Source organism: Pogona vitticeps, chromosome 4, assembly GCF_051106095.1.
Source record: "Pogona vitticeps strain Pit_001003342236 chromosome 4, PviZW2.1, whole genome shotgun sequence".
In the NCBI taxonomy this organism is placed as follows: domain Eukaryota; kingdom Metazoa; phylum Chordata; class Lepidosauria; order Squamata; family Agamidae; genus Pogona; species Pogona vitticeps.
In genome coordinates, this window is record NC_135786.1 from 188,280,655 (window position 1) to 188,300,997 (window position 20,343).

Here is a 20,343-nt window from a genome sequence, read left to right on the forward strand (position 1 = left end):
AAAATAACTACAGACATCTATTTAAAAGAAAATGCATGTTTTACCACTGATACGAATAATCGTCCAATTTCTCCTAACGCTAGGAGGAGTGTTTGGCAGCTCAAAGGCAAATGGTCCAGCATTTGGATCAATGTCATCATCTATCGCTGTGATATTTGTTGCATTGGGCTGTAATGTTTCACAGGTTGTAGCTTCTTGAGGATCCACACGGGGAGCATTATCATTGATGTCAAGCAGGTAGATCTGAAGTGTGCCAGTCCCACTCATTGGAGGGATTCCTTAAAAGGCAAGCAAAAGTAACAGCCTATTTATTATACAAGCAACACAGCACTTCATGCACAAATACAAACATGATGCTTAAGAGCAAAATCAGATAAAGTAATTACGAACTAAGCTCTAACCATTTTGTTATGCAAGGTTGGGAATCAGTTGAAATGGGAAGGGGAGTTCTTGCAAAATGTTTACCCCAGCACAAAAAGTACTGGCTGGAATTCTACTGGTGCAGCTCTGTGCATGTAAGGATAATGACATCATCAGCCATGGTCTTTTATTAAAACTTTTCTTCCCTCACTCCTGATTCAAAGGCTACCTAGGAATCCATTTTGACCTTGGAAAGCCTTTGGTGTCCTGCGGATAGTGGTGATGGTGGGGCCTTTAATGTTGTAAAATCACCACTGCTGGTTCTGCTGCCAGTGATTTTTGTCCATTAAAGGTCCAAAAGGTGCAAGACAGGAAAAAGTTTGAGAAATATGGGGGAGATATTTGATGCGTACCCCGCCCCCAAAGCCTCTATATGCAGTGGAAATACTAGCTTATAACATCTAGAGCTGTTCTATTAAAAATACAGTGGTGCCTCGCACAACGAGTGCCTCACACAACGATGAATTCACACAACGATGCCTTTTTCTGTTAAATTTGCTGCCTCACACAGCGATGTTTCCTATGGGGGATTTTCACACAACGATCTCCCTTTTCGCTCCTGTAAAAATGTCTTACAATGTTTGGACGCTGTTTTAAATGATTGCAATGGTTAGTCCACCTCCTGAAACCTATGCAAACTGATTTTGGTGTTGTTCTGACACTTCGTTAATTTATGATGATTTTTTGTTTTTTCTCCATAGGAAACCATTGGATGGTCTGTCTAATGGTTTCCAATGGAAAAAACAAAAAATCATCATAAATTAACGAAGTGTCAGAACAACACCAAAATCAGTTTGCATAGGTTTCAGGAGGTGGACTAACCATTGCAATCATTTAAAACAGCTTCCAAACATTGTAAGACACTTTTACAGGAGTGAAAAGGGAGATCGGGAAAGGGCTCTTTGATCTCCGTTTGCCTTTTAAAGTTCTTCCCGATCTCCCTTTTCGCTCCTGTAAAAGTATCTTACAATGTTTGGAAGCTGTTTTAAATGATTGCAATGGTTAGTCCACCTCCTGAAACCTACGCAAACTGATTTTGGTGTTGTTCTGACACTTCGTTAATTTATGATGATTTTTTGTTTTTTCCATTGGAAACCATTAGACAGACCATCCAATGGTTTCCTATGGAGAAAAAACAAAAAATCATCATAAATTAACGAAGTGTCAGAACAACACCAAAATCAGTTTGCATAGGTTTCAGGAGGTGGACTAACCACTGCAATCATTTAAAACAGCGTCCAAACATTGTAAGACACTTTTACAGGAGTGAAAAAGGACTTCGCAAAGGCATTGAAATGTATTGAGTCGGCTTCAATACATTCCGATACAGTATAGGAAACATTGTTTCACTCAACGATGTTTCCTATGGGGATTTTCACTGAACGATGGCAATCCGTTCCAATTGGAACGGATTAACCGGTTTTCAATGCATTCCTATGTGAAATGGTGTTTCACAGAACGATGTTTCACACAACGTTGATTTTTCTGGAACCAATTAACATCGTTGTGTGAGGCACCACTGTATATGTTCCAAGTTTAAGTTTATTGTATTAGCTAAAAGCCGTTACAATTGTTTAAAATACAAATATAATCAAATAAAATCAGAATAAAATCACGAGATATAAAATAATAAAGAGACCGTTCATATCTGTTAAAAATATATGAATACAAGTGACAGGGTATGTTTATGAATAAACATATATGATTAAAAAACCACGCAAAACAATCAAAATATATTTTCACTTTGCTCTGTTTTACAAGGATGACAAGAAAGGTTGTGAAGGTTCCAGGCAGTTACACTGCCCAAAGTTCTAAGAACCTTATGTCTAAAAAAGATCTTTGCAAATCTGGCTGCTAGATTTGCTGTGGTGTTTCACAGGTACGTGCACCACCTTCAGACAAATGTACAAAACCAGACTCAAATCTACAGTATTTGTTTGATGTTTGGGATAACTACAGGAGGGAGCAAAGAGCCACTGTTCCCCCGCAGCACACAACAAGAATGCAATGGAATATTCTTACTGTGTTTGGCATTCATAGGGTTAAAAGAATGGTCAGCAATTGGAATGGCAGAAAAGGGAGATCAAAAGTAATATAGCTGCCACCTAAAAAGGAAGTGTGTGAAAGCTGAATCCCAAAGTAAAGACCAACATCTCCCTGGATACTGCAGCCACTAAAACATTTGGAAGGGCTTTGACTGAGCTATCAAGCAGTTCTATAGTGGCCGCTCCTGCTACATGAAAAGTTCAGGAGGCCCAGGCCTCTTGAATGTGACAGAATGTGTCCTTCCGGTGAAATGTAGCATGCAAATAAGCAAATCATAGAGCTTTGAAAGCATTTGATATATACCAGTGTCGGAGGCAAGGAAAGTAGCATTATACATGTTATTTTTCACATGAGGTGATTCTCTGTCCAGAACACCAATTGTGGTAATCTGACCACTAACAGAATCAATCTTCAACCAACTCGCAGGATCTGAGAGTTTTGAGTACCTGCAAAATGTTAACACAACAAATTAAATTAACTAACAATGCATTTTGCAAAACAGGGCGTAAAAACATCTAAGAGATAGTGGAAGGAGACAAAATTCTGCCCCATCAGAGTCTGTCTTTTTCTGCATTCTTTGGCTTATACCCTGGGTGAATGCTGTCGAATATTTAAAAGTCTTGCCATGTAAGCATTACATAACCATTTTACATAAATGTTACATCACTGCTGAAAAATAGTCTCACCACTTTCTAGAATACATAATTTTCTGTAGCTTTACATATTTGGTTGCTACATGAATGCACCACCCATTGTGTTTTAAAATAAATGCTAGCTGTTTGAAGTTAAGGGTGCTGGGGACTGTAGGGTTTAGTATTTGGCAAACCCACAAACACTGTGAATTCAGTGGCTCCTTGCACCACAAAAAAACAAACAAACAAAAACACACACACATGCAATCCAGACTGAGCCCAACTGAAATCCAGTGTAATGGTTGAAGCAGTTAACAGAAATATTCCTGGCACAGAAGGCAAGGCAGGGACATTAGAGAAAGAGGAGGGCCTAGAAAAGAAGCAGGGCATGAATGATTACTGGCTTAAAGTATTTTTCCTTATAATTACAAATTTATATTCAGGTTTTCCTTGCTTTTCCAATGTCTGGGACCATAACTCACACACAGACACTGATTTACCCTCTTCACTTACCTGTCCTCACAGTCTGATCTGATAAGACACTGCATGAGCAAAATAGCAGATAGAATTCTGTGTAAGAATCCCATCCTCTACTGAAAAGGGTCGTAGCCCTCATGCCCTGTTGCTGCTGCTGTTTACTTGCTTGCTTTTCCAAAGAACAGATACATTGTATGAGTGCTATTTAACTGTTAGGGTCAACCATAAGGTAGCTGTCTCTCTAGACCAGGGGTCTCAAACATGCGGTCTGGGGGCCATTTGCGGCCCCCCAGATGATAGTTTGTGGCCCTCGCCTTACCTGCCCCCCAAAGCGCCCACACATCCTCTACTGGCAAGAGTAAAAAAAAGCCTTGCCTCGCTCGCCGGCTCTCTCCCAAGACAGCACCTCTTGCACCCTCCATCCAGAACTGCAGCCTGCCAGCCAGCCCACCTGTCTGTCGGCTAAGGAAACTCCTGGGCGGCTTCCTTGGGCTCTTGCTCTGCTTGGCGGAAAATCTGATGCGGCCCAGCCTCACCCAGACTCTGCCTCTAGCGGCCCCTGGGTAAATTGAGTTTGAGACCCCTGCGCTAGACTTTTTCTCTGGCTTTCTAATGTAACAAAGAAATGTTCCGCTGCATAGACTTTTAAGGATGGGCAGAGGTAATGAGAATTTTCTCATTGGTCCTAAAATTTCAACCTAGTTATGAAGTATTTAAGCAGACTTTAAACAAAAGACTTAAGAATTCCTAAGATGCCTCATCTCTAAAATTAGTTTGCTACATACTGCCGATGCCCCAAGACAACACAGGGGGGCCCTGCCAATGAGGATGTCATGGCTTAAGCAATGCCCTTCCACACCTTCACAACTTCTGTGATACTCTCCAGTCCAGAGGGGGAAGCTGAGCCAAATGCAGAGGGACAAATTCAGTTTTTTTAAAAACTTCGTGGTGGCTGCTGATTTATAAGGTTAAAGGAAGAGGAGATGAGGTGAGGTCAAGGGAAAAGCCGACCTACACCCTAACATACCTTACAGTGGTCTGCGGCATGTAGCGATCGGGGTCCTGAGCAGTGAAAGATGTTAAGACGTTACCAGCAAGCAGCCCTTCTTCCTGACGCACAAGCTTTGTGACAGGGACAAAAACTGGGCTCTCATTCACATCGATAACGGTAATGGATACAGTTGCTGTTGACTGCGGAGGATGCTGAATTCCTTTGGCCAAAGGCACTTGGTTTTCTGCAGCTACTGTCAGTACAAACATCCTGTTGGTCTCAAAATCAATAGGCTGGCAAAAGCAAAATGAGACATATGTTAGCTGCATTAGTTAGAGATGGCAACTTCCCCCACTATGTTTTGAGCACAGTGCTCTCCTTGTATATCAAAAGGGAAAGGGATAGGCAAACATTTTATTTCAAAGGATGAACTCCTTTTTAGGGTAAGTCCATCCAGATTCACAGAAATTCTGTTCAAATCCATGATGAAAAGGAGATTATTACAAGAATGGGTGAGGGTGAACCAAAACCTAAGAGATCCATTCACCTAAGATGAGAACATTTGCCTGCTCTCAATTTTTAGGACTCTCAGTTTGAATCCTTACATAGTCAACCATGTTAACAGCCAAAATAAAATTGGCAAAAAAACTGTGCACCTAAGGTGATTGTGCAGCACTTTCACCAACCTTCCAGGCAGCTCTCCACTGTAGGTTTGGACATGCAATCAGTTGCATGCCTTCTTTTGCAACTGCTACATGTCAGAGAGTCTGCCAGAGGGGAGGAAAAATGTATACAACAGTCTAAGTAAACAGGATTTTGGCAAGTGCTGAATTAGGGTAATTTCTCTTTTGCCTCAAGTCTCCTCATCCTTAATACCTAAACAGCAGGCAGGGACAATGGCTGGAATGCCAGCACCCATCCAATTTGGGGAAGGTAGATGGAGGAGAAAGTCAGATCAGATCATTTTTGAAGAATTTACCCACATAGACATTTTTCCTATCTACAACTGCAAGAACGTGAACTTAAAAGAATGCATGCAAAGCAGGAGAAAGTGAAACAATTGTGACACCTCATTTATGGTATAAGATGAACACATTGGCCTGAGTCCAACTGTTGACTTTATGCTAGCATAAATGAAATTATGTAAATCACAGTGGCGAATTGCTACTAATTAACAAGATGCTGGTTGCATTCTTGGCAGACTGTGTGATTTGGCAAAAGACAATTCACTTGCTTATCCACAATGAAACAGAGTCAGTTGTGTTTGGGTAGCCCCTGCTGGTTTTTGAAACTCTCACAGCAAGGTGGCCTATACCTGAGTAGTTACTGATCAATTGCTCCTCAAGTTTGTGTCCATACATCAGCAAAAGATGAACAAAAACCCATTGCTCTGTGTTTTCCACTCTGACCTCTCTCAAGTGGAGAAAATAAATGTTTAAAGTTCCACAAAAGCCAAGAGCACAGGGGTTTCAATCGGTTATGTTTGTTCACGCACTCAAGGTAAGAGCAGGCACTTAAAAACGAAAAACCAGAAAGAATTGCTATGTGGGCCCACAGCATGCTTTAAGCCACTGAAGGAAAGAAAACATTCTGGAACAATTAGCTAGTTGACTCATAGACTCAGCACTGGACAGCATGATGATAAGAGCGTAACACCATGCCTATCCATCCCTCCTACACTTCTTAAGTTTGAACAAAGCTGACCCTAGGACAGGCTTGTATTTAACCATTCACCACAGATGATCACAAATTCCTTGCAGGCAAGTGAGCAGACTGGTGGAGGAGAGAGGGATCTCCCCTTTCCTCTGCCCGTCCACTTAATTTCTGTGCTAGTCATGGAGGAAGGAAAATTCAGACAATCAGAGAGGGATGCTTTGTATGCTGGTGTGTGTGTGTGAAGTTTTATTTTCTGAAAAACACTACTGCCACAATGACTTTAATCAGGCTGATAATTTTCAGAAATTCATGACTCCCCATCTCCCCAGTTCCTCAAAGTCTTCCCGATGATGAACAGAATCTCATGGGAGACTCAAGACCTTTGGAGGAGGTCTTATTTCCAAACAATCACTGTGGCTGATGACAAGCCTTAGGTGGCTCATCTGCATGCCTAAGATTCCATCATTATCAGTGATCCCTGGTACATCTATCAGAGCTCTGGAGTGTTGCTATTCTGAAGTGCCACTCTCAAAGCTTATAGTGCAAGAAAACAATACTTCCAAGTAAAGACGGGTATGAACCATCAAACTGTCTCTTGGTCGAACAGGTGTTTGGTACTTCAAAGCTTCACCTCCTTTCCAGTAGATGCCCACTCGAAGACAGCAGCCTGGCTCCCCTGCCCCTCCTTCCCTGGGTGCTGGCTCTGAGTCGGAGAGCACTGGAAGAGGTTGGGCTTTGAAACACCAAAAACTGGTCGCATATACACAAAAGCAGGCAAGCAACTTTTAAACACATATGCAAAAAAGACACAGAAATTCATTCATTTTGTCCTCTCATCATAGGTCCACTCTACTCAACCAAACAGTAGGAAAATATACCCAATCCTCAAATTGAAATGTTTGTATTTCTCTCTCCCCCCTCCCCCCCCCCGGCTTTCACACACTGATGCAGGGTGGAGGCTGGGAGATTAACAGGAGGGAAAACAGAGGTATAGCCCTCACCTTCTGACTCTGGCAAGGAGCAGACAAGAGTGGGCTGGCTGATGAGTAGCCCCAAGGTGGGCCAGTGTCTCTCTTTTCCTAATGCCCCAGCCACCACTGCATGGCATACATGGAAATACAGAATAAATTGGTAGGTCATGGACAACTGTGCTTCACTAGTAGCACTGGAGTTCCTGCCTATAAGCATACACTACTGCACTTTTCTTTCTTTCTTTCTTTTTTGGCCTTCATTACTCAGTGACAGATTTAACTGTGGACAAAATTCCCAAGGAACTTTCATAGCAAACCCAAATACCCTTATCTGTTTCATTTTTAGGAGTCTGGAACAGTTAAGGAAAACTTCTACAACCTATTTTCTTTTAAGGTCAAGACTAAAGAGTGTCTTGGGCTGAAGAACTACTGAAAATATTCCTCCCTCTATATTGCTTATGCTGCTGAAATCAGACACCTTTTTCATGGAGAATGGTAAAGAACTGCTTACCAAATACAATACTACTCCTTCAGGAATCATTAAACTGGATTAGAGCTAATAAGGGCTTAGTGTTTCTCTGGGGAGTTTCCACCACATTTATTTACCTACTTTTACCTTTTTTGCATCTATCCTGACAGTTTTAAAATAAAGAATTTAATTTGAAACAAACTGAGCTGTTTCAAGCAGATTATACACTTGAGGCCTTCATTTGCTTCCCTTTATAAAGCTTTGTTTTAATTTCAGCATCTCTGTTTCTGTTTTCCATTTTAGAGCATTCCAGCTTGTAAATGTGAGTAGATTATTTTTGTGATGAATACAAAGCACATGATGATGTACTTCTTATTGGCAGAATCTAATACAGCTGGTCTTCTTGAAATGTACAGTAACAGAGTCCGGAAAAATGAACTGGCAGCTTGTCTCTTATAGGGCAAAACTCCCTTTCCACTGAAACAAATGGCTCATATTCCTTTAATATTGGTGGTCTGGAACTTTATATTCAGAAACATACTGGAAGTTATACTTTCCCTATTATCTACAGTTTACCAGACTAGAATGGTGCTAATATTAAGAGATTTCATGTTTCAAAAGGGTTTATTTTAGGTGGAAGACAATCCTAGCTGTCAGTGACAATAACTTCTCACTGTCACACACAGATATGGATGACATGTCCTGTGCACACACATAGGCAGGGGGGTATACCGTATTCTCTCTCTGCAGTCTGTCACCTGAACTCCCTCCCTGCAGTACATAATCCTGATAATGGTGGAAGTTACTCCAGATTTGGTGTGCGCGTGTGAGAGAGATAGTTATGATGCAACACATAGGAGAGGAGAGTTCAACTCCCTTCATTTATGCCTTTATTTTGTTCTTAATTTATTATCTCCACCCTCATCTATTTATGCCACTGAGTGTACACTAACAAGTATGCTGCTTTCCTATGTAGTTTCAGACTAGGTAGCATTCCTGAGAATTAATTCCAACCAAATGCAAAATTATTTTCATGCATAACAGTAAGGTGAGAAGGCTTGATAAGCAAAGTCATATCATACTTCTAGCCAAGTTAGATTCCTGCCCACATCAACCTCTTAACAACAAAAATATAAATATATATAAAAATTACAATTTATGCCTTAATCCAGACTTTTCCAACCTGGTGTTCTCCAGATACTTTGGGCATATGTTTCCCTCAGCCCTGTGCAAGAGGTCTCGGAATTGTACTCCAAAGCATCTGGAGGTCACCAGCTTAAGGAAGACTTTCCTAGACAGTAATTACTGCAGACTAAGAGAAAAGAAGATGAAACACCAGAAGACCCTGGCCTTTTAGAAAGTGTGTTGGAATAGATTAATTTGATTACTTTCATGCAGGATGCAGTACTAATACACTTTTGTTAACTGAACAAAATAATATTAATGCAATTTTTGGGAGAGGTGATGGGTAAAGATTTTTTTTAAAATATTAAACAACTTTTCTCTGTAAAATGTGTTCATAAGAATTCTCTAAAACTCAATAATGTGCCCATTTCTACACTATTGTAAACAAGTCCAGTAAGAGATTATTTTATGTATTTTGTATGTCCAATTCTTTGGACCAGTAAATACCCTAGAAAGCTGCTGTACAAACCTAAAGTCACCTAGACAACTTTCCAAGCTGAGGTGTAGCTTGAAGCCGCTTAAAATGTTTTGATCTCTTCCAAATAGAAATAATTAATATCTTCCTTTGAAAAATCTATGTGGGTTCTCAAAATGTATAAGCTGGAATGGCACTGCGAGTGCATATAGGGAAGCTTCCAAGAGATGAACGTCACCCTTTCAAAAAGATGCAGGATATACATATATTGTAATATCTGCTCCTAATCTGCCATTTGGATTTACCAGCAGGAGCTGTTTCATATTCAGTGTGCTCCCATTTATCTGCTTCTGCATAATCTGGCGAATTATACCACTTACCTTTACCACAGTTACCAACCCATCATTGCTGTTTGGATCAGTAAGAATGGTAAACCGACCAGTGGGATCACCACTAGTCATTCGGTACATTGCATTCCAGGCAGGAGTATGTGGCTGATCCTTATCAGTTACTGTCAGGTTAGTCACGATGACATCCACTCTATTTTCAGGGACTTCACCATAGAACTGAAATTATAAGGCACATGTTATTACATCCAAGGTCAATGGGCACAGGGAATCCATGTAATCCACATTCCATTATTACCATTTGGCAACACAGTGCACCCCATCACATTCCAATGGTGCAAACGTTTATCAAGATGTATGAATGTCAGTACAGTCCTATGCACATCTACCTAATGGGCTAGAACTTCAAATAATTACTATTTTGGTAATTACAACTCCTAGAATGCCCCAGTATGGTAGGTAGGTAGGAAGGAAGATTTCTAAAGTCTGCTCTAAACTAGGTTCTATTAAATATAGCAGGACTACATTTTAAGTCCTGCTACGTTCAAATGAACACCCAGGTATAGAACTGTACTGTACAATCTAGCCAATACTTGGGTACAGTGGAACAAAGTAGACTATGTGTCTAACAGAAATTATTATGCCACTCCACAGAGACCAAAATGGTGGTGTTTTGCTAAGTGATGAAAATCAGACAATATTGAGAGTGCTCTAAGAGGCAGATCGGGCCTTAGTTAAGCCACAGAAATATATACAATGATCCAGTAAGTAACAAACATGTTAAATCCATTTGGTTGCATTAGCAAAAATATTTGTTAAGTAAAGGCTATTCGCATCTTTCATCCCCTCTTTACCACAGACTTACAATCATAGCAGTGAACTCAGGAGGATTGTCATTGACATCTGTCACTGTGATGACAGCAGTTGCTGTGTTTGAAAGACCATATGTTGGATTCCCTTCCATGTCTGTAGCTTGAATTATTAATGTATACTGTTGTACTTTCTAAAAAAAAAACACACACACAAAATGAGACCAACAGGAGTTAAAGAAAAAGCCAACACTCCAAGAGGACAGCAGGTGTTCAATAAATTGTGCTTTGCTATGCAAGGGAGTTTATCACACTGCTCATTCTTGTTAACATCACTTGAACTGAGGTGGTGCTGGATATGCAGCACTAGGTTGCATCCAACTCCACTGAGCTCTGTGCACTTTTTGTTTGAGGTTCTTATAACCCACATTTAATGACAATGCCTTGAAGAGTAAGCATTTGTCACCTTTTTTACCATCTGGAACACTATTGCTTTTATTACCACATTTGGACTAACATTCAAAAATGTAAATGCTGAGCTGCAGTTCATGCTAAATCAGGGTTGGGCTTTTTTTTCAAAAAAAAAAAAGAAAGAAAAACGCTCATGGCTGCTGAGCAAGGAAAGGCACATTCTTAGCCCAAAGATTCAAACTGCCAAGGCTTTGTTGTTGGGGGAGCTGAAGGGTATGGATAGCAGCAACTTCTCGAGATTGCTATGGAAACTAGTTCAGGCAGGGCAAACAGGAACTAGGGACTGGAAAAGAACCCAAACCCAAATTATTCCCGTAAACATTAAACACTGGAAACTAGATAGCCATCCTTTGTCAACAGTACTGCCAGCTTCAAATGCTTTTTTGTTTGGTGAAAAAACAGGCTTTGATATTAAGGATGGGTATTCTGCTGGAGCACAGCCAGGGGCCCGAGGCTCACCCTCCTCTTTGAAGGAGAGGAACTGCTGGAATTCTGTCAGTGAGCAGATTATACTTTACTTTCTTAATGATTAGGAAATCCATATTTATACAGTATTTACTTGAGACACCTTGATAATTTGTCTGGTTTGCTGATACCGATACTATCTGATATAAATAAAAATTACTTTCCCTGCTATTTCTGATTTGGGATTCAGCACTTTCATGCTTCTTAGTTTGGTGAGGGTGATACTACTGCACTGAATTCAATTTATTATCCAAGAAGAAAACTGGTGAAGATAAGGAATTTTGTTATTACTCTGAAATGTTACTGCTTTGAGTGCTTTACTGATGCGTTAAAGAGATTTTTGTAAAAATGAATACTTCAAAGAAAAATGCTCCTCCTTGAGAACTGCTATTGTCCTTCCACCCCCCGCCCGTGTCCTCAAAGCCTCTGTAAATTCATATTTCTTGTCAGAATTATAGTCCAAATTCTTTTCTTTGTTTGTCAGTGTGATATAAGACAACTAACGTGTTCTCTATATACAGATATGCATTGGTAAGGTATGCACAGTTATTTAAAAATGCCTTTCAGTTCCAGTCTTCCAAGATGATTATACCAAATCTTTCTAATATCTGCTATTTGGGAAAATGTGGGACTATGTTTTATCTGCCGAGTAAGGAAAAATAATGACACAAAACAAAACATGTCTCAGAGTAAAGTTGGACAGGGTAATGCACATGCTAATAAGTTGCAAATTATAAAGAAGAGCTGTGTATTTAGAAAACAGAAAAGGACTGATACTTGAGTTTTGGCTGTTTAAGTTTAATTCGTTTTTCAAGTACTTAAATATGTGTAAGCTGGCTAGATAGTTCACTGTTAGGTATCTGGCTGTGGAGCTATAGAGTCTGGGAGTTCTGTTTCCCACTGTGCCTCCAGGGAGAACAGCAAGCTTGTGTAGTCATGGGCAAACTGCACAGTCCAGGGCACCCCCAGAAAAATGGAGCAGCAAACCATTTCTGAATATACTCCACCTTTTCCTCTTTTCTTTTTTTCCAGCTGTTTGGCAGAAAGCTCCCATCTCACCACCTCTTCCTAACACAGTTATAGGGACTGGGAGATGGGCATTGGGAGAGCCTACTCTTTCTTCACACTACCTGGAATTTTATCTCATCTTCTTCCCTTCTCCGCCTTCTCTTCTCCTGCCCATTAGAACAGCCACTAGAGTATTCAAAAGGGGTGTGTGTGTGTGTGTGTGAGTGAGAGAATATGATTCTGAAATTAGCAAACAGACTGATTGAGCAAATTTAGCAAGAATAAACTTTTTCAGATCTATTGGTCTGAAATGATGCTAATAAAATGCGAAGGAAAACAGCACTGAGTCCATCACAGTTCCAGCAACTCTCAGGAAAGCCACATACAGGCTTTGAGGAACTGACTTTCGTTTTGGATCATAGCTCTCAGAATCCCCCAGCCAGCACAACCACTGGCCAAGCTGGTTGAGGATTCTGAGAGCTATTAACCAAAAGGGTCCTTTTCTATGGTCTGATCACATTGTAGGGATTACAAGAAATGTTGCAGATGGTCCTATACTCTCACAAGCTGTGGTCAGTTTAGTGGCTACTTGCATTTATGATGATGACATATAGCGTCAGTAAATCTGCATCTGAGACAAACATTTAAACATGCACAACACAAGATTTGATTTACTTCTCTGTCAAGACCAGCGGCAACTGTGATTATATCCCCTGTCTCATTGTTGATTGTAAACATGTTTGGGGAAGGGGTACTTGGAGCTTGTGACAAGATTCTGTATCTCAGCATTCCATTCAATACATTCGGGTCATCGGCATCAATGGCAGTGACTGTCATCACATAGGTTCCTAGCAGAAAAACAAACAACCATCAGGGTTAAATAAACAGTTTATTCAAATTACTCAAGGTCATCCTGAAGCATCAAACTTTATCTAAATATTTACATCCTATGACAAAAACTTCGCATTCCTTCTCTCATTCCGACCACACACTTTGGCCAAGGGACAACAGGCGATAAAAACACATGTATTTATAAAATATCCACAATTCACATATTGCTGAAAACATTCTGGCAATCAGGCCTGCCACTTCTGTCAATAAAGACATAAACTCTGATATTTATATACCTTTTGTTTCTGTCTGAGACCAAAAGAACAGCACTGTGGATAAATGAATGTAAACGTCTAATGTCCAATACATGTTTATTTTGTCATAGGCTAAAGCCGACTTAACGACTAAACAACAACAACAAAGCCTGTCTGATCAGATGGCAAGTCTGTATAAATAAAGGCTATTTCTCACTACTGTTTAGATCCCTTTACAAAACCTGACTTTTAGAGCAGTGATGGCTCTTGGCATGTGATAGTGGTTTGTTCTGTTCTACAGTAGCACAAAAGGCCATGTTAACTGGTGGCAATGGTAGTTTTAAAAAAAGAGCAACTTTTTATTGCATTCATGGACCCAAATCTGATCTTGATTTAGGATGATAGGATTAAGGATGATCAGATTAAGATATAGAAATGAGACAGTCCTGGAAAAAATGGGTAGAAAGTATCTGCCCTCTGCTTTATTTCGAGAAGGGAGTTCCTTTCCTAGACTTCTGAGATCTTCATACCTGTTTGGGTATGAACATATTAAAACAACTGCAGACACATGGAAAGGCCATTCAGCTCTACTAAAAACAGCATAAAGGCTGGAACAATCATGTAATCTTCTCTATCTAAAGAAACAAAAAAGTAGTCTGATTTTCAGTAGTTTTACCCTAACTGAATGAGGGTATAATCCTTTTTCAGTCACATCTAGTTAATCTACATGAAAAGTCATTATTCAAGCTTTGAAATGATTTGGGAGATATTTAATTCTTTGGATTTATTAGTTTACTACAAGTCATCAATTAAATTCACTTGCTAACATAATATGTCAAGAAACTCGGGCAGACAACGTATACATTAAATTGGAAAGAAATTGTTTAATTCCTATCTTATGCTATGGAAAGACAGACAGATGGATACACACACATCTGCACACTCTCCTAAAAATAACTTTATTTAATGCAAGAACACCTAATGCAACAACAACTTAGGATCTTAAACCCAGTTTTAACATTTAAATAATGGCTCTGAAGTTTTAAAATACTAAGCTTATTAAGAAATCTGCTGAACTATGTGAAAGCTCAGCAACTGCCTGAAAATATACTTTAAATACGTGTTTAAATTTGTCTTAAAACATTCTACACATTTAGTTTGTCAGAAAAATGTCCTATGTATGTGCTTATTGGGAAGAATATAGTTAACACTTTTTAAAAATATGCAGAAAGTCAGCAGATGCTAAGATTTTGGGAATTTTAAAAAAATATACTTTCATGTTTTACAATTTTAAAAAAATACTCATGAAACATTCCAGCATCTTACCTGGCTTTGATCCTTCAGGGACTGTTCCATTCCAAACTTGGTGTAAGAATTCAGGCCTATTGTCATTCATATCAATGACATTAATAACAATGTCAATGGGATTTTCCACCTGATTTCCATTTACATCCACTGCATGTGCTCTCAGCTGCAAAAATCATTAAGGATTAAGAAAACTTGCAAAACATGTCAACAGGCATGGTAATTAGTGTTGCTGACAGGACATTTTAAATGAAACCCTATTAACTTGATTTACTTCAGTATCTTACTTTGTTACCCTCTCTTGGTCATGTGAACACACTTGAAAGCTTTAAAAATAAGTCACTTTCTAAAGTACTAAAGATATAAAGGATGCAAAGAAAGCCCGTTGTGAAGAATAAACACACATTCCATGTATTCACACATTTTTCAACGTTTAGACAAAAGGTGACTACAGATGATCATGACTGAGATTTATGGGTTGTGTGTGTCCACAGAAGTGATTAGGGAAAAGCTTTTCATCCCTCTTTCATAATGATGAAACTCAAGGTACTCAATTAAACTGATCTGCAGGAGAATCAGGATAAATGAAGGGAAGTACTTTTTCAAACAATGCATACTTTTTGAATGAAACCTGATAAAACAAGATGTGATAACTGTGGCAGCCTTAGATGGTATTGGGCACCATGTAAGTTAAGGATAAGTCATGGTTATTTGGAACACCTAGATTCATAAACTGTGTGCAAATTGTTGCAGACCAACAATAAGTGAAAGCTACTGCCTTTTTATTTTACTTCATCTATGGACTTCTATATTTTAATTTACAACATACAGTGGTGCCTCGCTTAATGAGTGCACCATAGAACGACGAATACGCATAGCGAGGGGTTTTTTTCGATCGCAACTGCGATCGCAAAGCGATGGCCCCAATGGGCGAAACTCACATAGCGAAGGTCGGTAAGCGTTTCGCTTACCGACCTTCGCTTTGCGACCCGCGGATCAGCTGTTCGGCGGCTCCAAAATGGCTGCGGAAGCCCCGAAATGGCTGCGCGCAGCGTTTTCGCGCCCTCGGTAAGTGAGGGGAGGGCACGAAAATGGCTGCCGGCCATAGGAAAACATCGCTGAACGGTGAGTTTTCGGCCCATTTGGAACGCATTAAACAATGGGTTTTCTTGATCCGTTCAGCGATGTTTTCACATAGCGAGGGCACCACTGTAGTTAGTAATTTATGACTACCTCAGAGTTGGCTATTTTCATAGCTAGATAAAACCATTTCATTAAAAACACTCTGCTACTCTTCGACCTAGCAGAGAGGCTTATCATCCCTCCTCCTGCCAGGAGTGGTTAATCCACTGCAAGCTCCAGAACAATAGGAAGGAAGTGCAGAGCCTGCAGCACCAGTGGAATGGTGAGTGGACCGTCTTGCCCCAGGGGGTTGGACCCTCGTTCTCTCCACCTCTACTTATCTCTACTTATGACATAATTTATACCAAATGAAGCCTGAAAATATGAAATAATACATGATTGTTTTGGTTTATTTCTTTTGCCTAATCCATTAAATCAAATTTAAGTTGATCAACTTATGGCAGTAGCTTCGATTCTTAGCTATGAATACGAACAATATACAGACATTCAGATCCAGTACGAACACTTTAAATCTAAGGATGATAAAACTATGCCAATTGTATTTTACAAAATCAAAACAGATGTTGAGGTCTCTGATTTAGAAAATCTGGTTTTAAGTAAATTGAGAACTTACGTGAAAAGAAGCTATTTGCTCCCGATCTAATGGTTTAGTCACTGACAGCTGACCTGAGATGGGATTGATGATAAAAATGCCGGTTGGGGGCTGATCAGCTCCTGGCCCAGTAACACTGTATCGCAGAGAAAGGCTTTTATCACGGTCAGATCTGATCTATGTACCAAAAAGATGATGGTTTTGTCAAACACACAAGTAATGAGAAGTGCTACATGCAGAAAAACCAAGCCTGCAACCTTTCCATTTTCAATGTTGTTAATTGCCCACCAGAAAAATCAATCCATGTTACACTGTTACATTGATTCTCTCAAACCACTTCTGTAATGGACCCCATCTAAGAATGTTCATTTATTGCCACAAATTTCCTATCTATACAAATCTGAAGCATTGTTTTAACTTTTAAAGCCCCAAATGGCTTGGGTCAAGTCAACAGAAGGAGCAAATCCAGGCATTATAGCTCCCAAAGCCCTGCAAGAATCTGGTGAGACAAGTAGTTAATGAGAGGTTCTCTTCTTCAAAGTGGCACACCATCTACTTGTTAATTAAGTAATCTCCATTTGGATTTGCAGGCATATACCAGCCTGGTAGCTTAGTACAAGCCCAAAAATCCAAGTAGCAACTTCTTAACTAGCATCAGAAAGCTGTAGTGAGTTGTGCAATTTGCATACAGCAGAATTGCAACTAAGGATATCTAATGCATTTGCAGATATAACATTTACCAAGACAGTAAAGTTCCAACTAATGCCAACTTAGGTACATTTTGAGCATCTGCAGACTAAAGATGGGCAGACTTCAAGTTTGTTTGGTTTTTGGCTTTTATGATTGATTTATTGATTGATTGACTGCTAAAATCACAAGATGCATAATCAGTCTCATGCAAAAGATGTACACTTAGAAGTAAAGAACTCTGAACCCAGTAGTTTGCAAGGAACCAAGTTTGAAAAGATCCATTCCTGGCCATTCATCTCAGTGTATGTGTTTTCGTTTTCATTTTATCAGCAAGGAAGAGCAAGGGGAGAGTCATTTTCTTATTCCCATTGCTAAACATTAAGGAGTCTGAAATCAGTGATCGCCTTGAAATAACCCAGATTTCTGTAGATCTTGATATGTTTTTTGCTCATTGCTCTTCTAAACATGTGTTCTGTAAGAGAGAGCAGCCATGAGCATCTGAACGTAGGTCGGTCGTCTGAATTTCATCTTATGTGCAGCAATCTCATTTTTAAGAGCTGTTTTTTTTAAAGCTACAGATTATTTTGAACAATTGTTTCCTGTGGCAGGCTACTGGTAACATAATATCTAATAGTAAAGTGACCAGGAGAGGAAAATATACATTTTCTATGCAGTCAAATATAAACTGAGTAATGCACACTTTTCTCGTGTCCTTTGCATTCTCTCTCAAAATATGGATTTATGTAGTTACCTTTGTCATTAACAAGTCATTTATAATGAGTCTCGACTGCTAGTAACTATATTTATGTAAGGGATTTTCTAACCATGTTCAGGAACATGAGTTCAATTTACAGTATCTAGGATTTTTCTCCTAGATATGATCTCAGAGGACTTGGGGGTGAAATTCTAGCCCCCAGACATGGAACAGATTAGGTTTGGAAATGGCTGAAAATGGCAATTGAGGGAAGGAGGGAGGGAAAGTAACTAAACAGACATTCCTGGTCTTTATTTTTGGGAGGATGGTGTTAGGGGACTCCAAAAAGCAAAGACAGCCACTCTTAGAGGCCTCCACCAATGGAAATGGACCTCTCTTTTGGGTAAAAATAATTTAGAGGAAGATCTTTTTTCCCCCTGGAAGTTTCTGGGGGGTGGCCTTGAGAGCCACAAAACTGATCCTGTGAGGCTGCTCATAGTCTGCATGAAATGTTGCCCATCCCCATTCTGGAGGCTGGTCAGCCCTCTACTGATACCACCTGATTGTGAGACTCCTCTTGCCTCATCTCTCTTGCTAGTAGCTGTACTTTCTGTATGGTTGTCCCCACTTTCCCTGTGGCAGCCTCCCACCATTATTTCTTTAGGAGAGTGAGTCCTTGCAGTGTGTGGTAATAAAGCATCTCCCGTCATGTAACCACTACCTCCTGTACCACAGGTCTTATTACCATTCCTACTAACTACTGTAGTGCTGGGATAGATAAGCAAATCAGGTTGGTGGCTTACCAAGCTATAATTACTTTTTAAAAAATTAACTGTATGTAAGAAGAGTACATCAGGCAGGCGGTCTACCAAAAGGACTATAATTACTTTTTAAAAACAATTTTAAAATCCACAACTGTCTATGACTCTTCTGCCTTGGCAGAGCAGTCTGTCTGAGATAATCTGAGCTTGCAAATAAAAGCAATAACATCTCAGCCCACATTAACAGGCAATAAGCTCACAAGCCTGAAGTTTCTCCCTAAATTCAAAAGGCATTCAACCCTTTCTTTTCCTTACTTGTTTTATCTTAAGGTGGTTTTTTTTCAAATCCTAATGCAGAAACAGGTACAAAATTAATGAATATTTAATTCTGTTATGTTTCCTTAATTACTTGTTTTGGAAAAGGTGCTAATCTCACAAAAGAAACTGGAAAAAACTACCTTTTGTTTTGCAACAGGATACCTGGTCCTGGTATCAAAAAACAGCATCATCATCCTTAACAACCTTATTTTCGTATGTTTATTTGACAATAAAAGTTACATGGAAATAAATGCCTTTTAAAATCACATTTGAGAAAAATCAGCTTCCCCTTCACTTTCTTTCAGATCCAAGTAAACAATTCTGCATTTTTCTGAGAGAAAAAACTTAAAGATATTGCAACCACAGAGGTGCCTGCAATCTCATCAACTACTGCAGGGAAACCATAGACTTCTCAAATTAAATTCTGGCTGACAAGCACAGAAGAAATGATCTGGCAACATTCTGTGCCAACAGTGTCTTATTTTATCCTTTCCAGATAGGGTCAGAGGTGGGAATGCTGCATGGCAACAAAGCTTCCCAAAATGTTACAGCAAGCTTTAAACGTCCAAGGTAATGATGTTGCTAGATGTTGCTTTTATGTGTACGAGAGCTTGGGAAGATTTCATGTTGGACGGCAATTCCCAGTACCCTCAAGCTGACATTGATTCTGAGAATTGTCCTTGTGTCCAACTAAAAATCAGAAGGGAACTGAGAATCAGCAACTTATAAACCAAAGCCAGATAGACAAAAATATGACATAAATCTATAGAAACCAATCTTCCTTGTGGCGCAGTGGTTAAACTGCTGTACTGCAGCCAAAACTGTGCTCACGACCCGGGGTTCAATCCCAGGTAGTGGCTCAAGGTTGACTCAGCTTTCTATCCTTCCGAGGTCGGTAAAATGAGTACCCAGCTTGCTGGGGGGGGGGGAGAGTGCTTGAAGCACTATGGGGCGGTATATAAGCAGCACACTGTGCTTTTCCTGTCTCCACACCACCTCTTTCACAAAGACCCCTGCTAGGAAACAATCAAAATATCACTATATAAAGATGAAGAAGGCTTCCTGAGAGTAGCAAGTTATCTGATGTGCATAGGCTGTTTTTATTGAGTAGGGAGGGCTATTGTCCAATACTGTGCTCCAGATGGTTCACCAAGCAATCTATTTTCATACTCAAGAATGCGTATAATCCTATTGCTAATGCATATTAGTTTAAGTGTAACAATATAAACCACAGTGGCAAATTATTGCTAGTTAAGGAACTCCTGCTTATATTATTCCTTCATGTCACCAAGTCACATGTTTTGGAGCATGATAAGCAATGTACGTGATAATGCCTTAACTAGCAGCAGTATGTTCCTGTCACTTAAACTGTTTCACTTGTAGTAGTTCACAT

The 20,343-nt window shown here is 39.7% G+C and overlaps 1 protein-coding gene across 4 annotated transcripts in view; it reads right to left on the reverse strand.

The window, feature by feature from the left end:
- CDH2 (cadherin 2) overlaps positions 1-20,343 on the reverse strand; it is a 146,104-nt gene that overhangs the window by 15,263 nt on the left and 110,498 nt on the right. For all 4 annotated transcript variants that reach the window (XM_020808933.3, XM_078393687.1, XM_078393688.1 and 1 more), the window contains exons 5-12: positions 16,509-16,664; positions 14,774-14,918; positions 13,038-13,210; positions 10,475-10,612; positions 9,643-9,828; positions 4,603-4,859; positions 2,770-2,912; positions 45-278 (exon numbers count right to left, since the gene is read on the reverse strand). In XM_020808933.3, the coding sequence (XP_020664592.2) occupies positions 45-278; positions 2,770-2,912; positions 4,603-4,859; positions 9,643-9,828; positions 10,475-10,612; positions 13,038-13,210; positions 14,774-14,918; positions 16,509-16,664 (1,432 nt within the window). The remainder of the gene's footprint in view (positions 1-44; positions 279-2,769; positions 2,913-4,602; positions 4,860-9,642; positions 9,829-10,474; positions 10,613-13,037; positions 13,211-14,773; positions 14,919-16,508; positions 16,665-20,343) is intronic.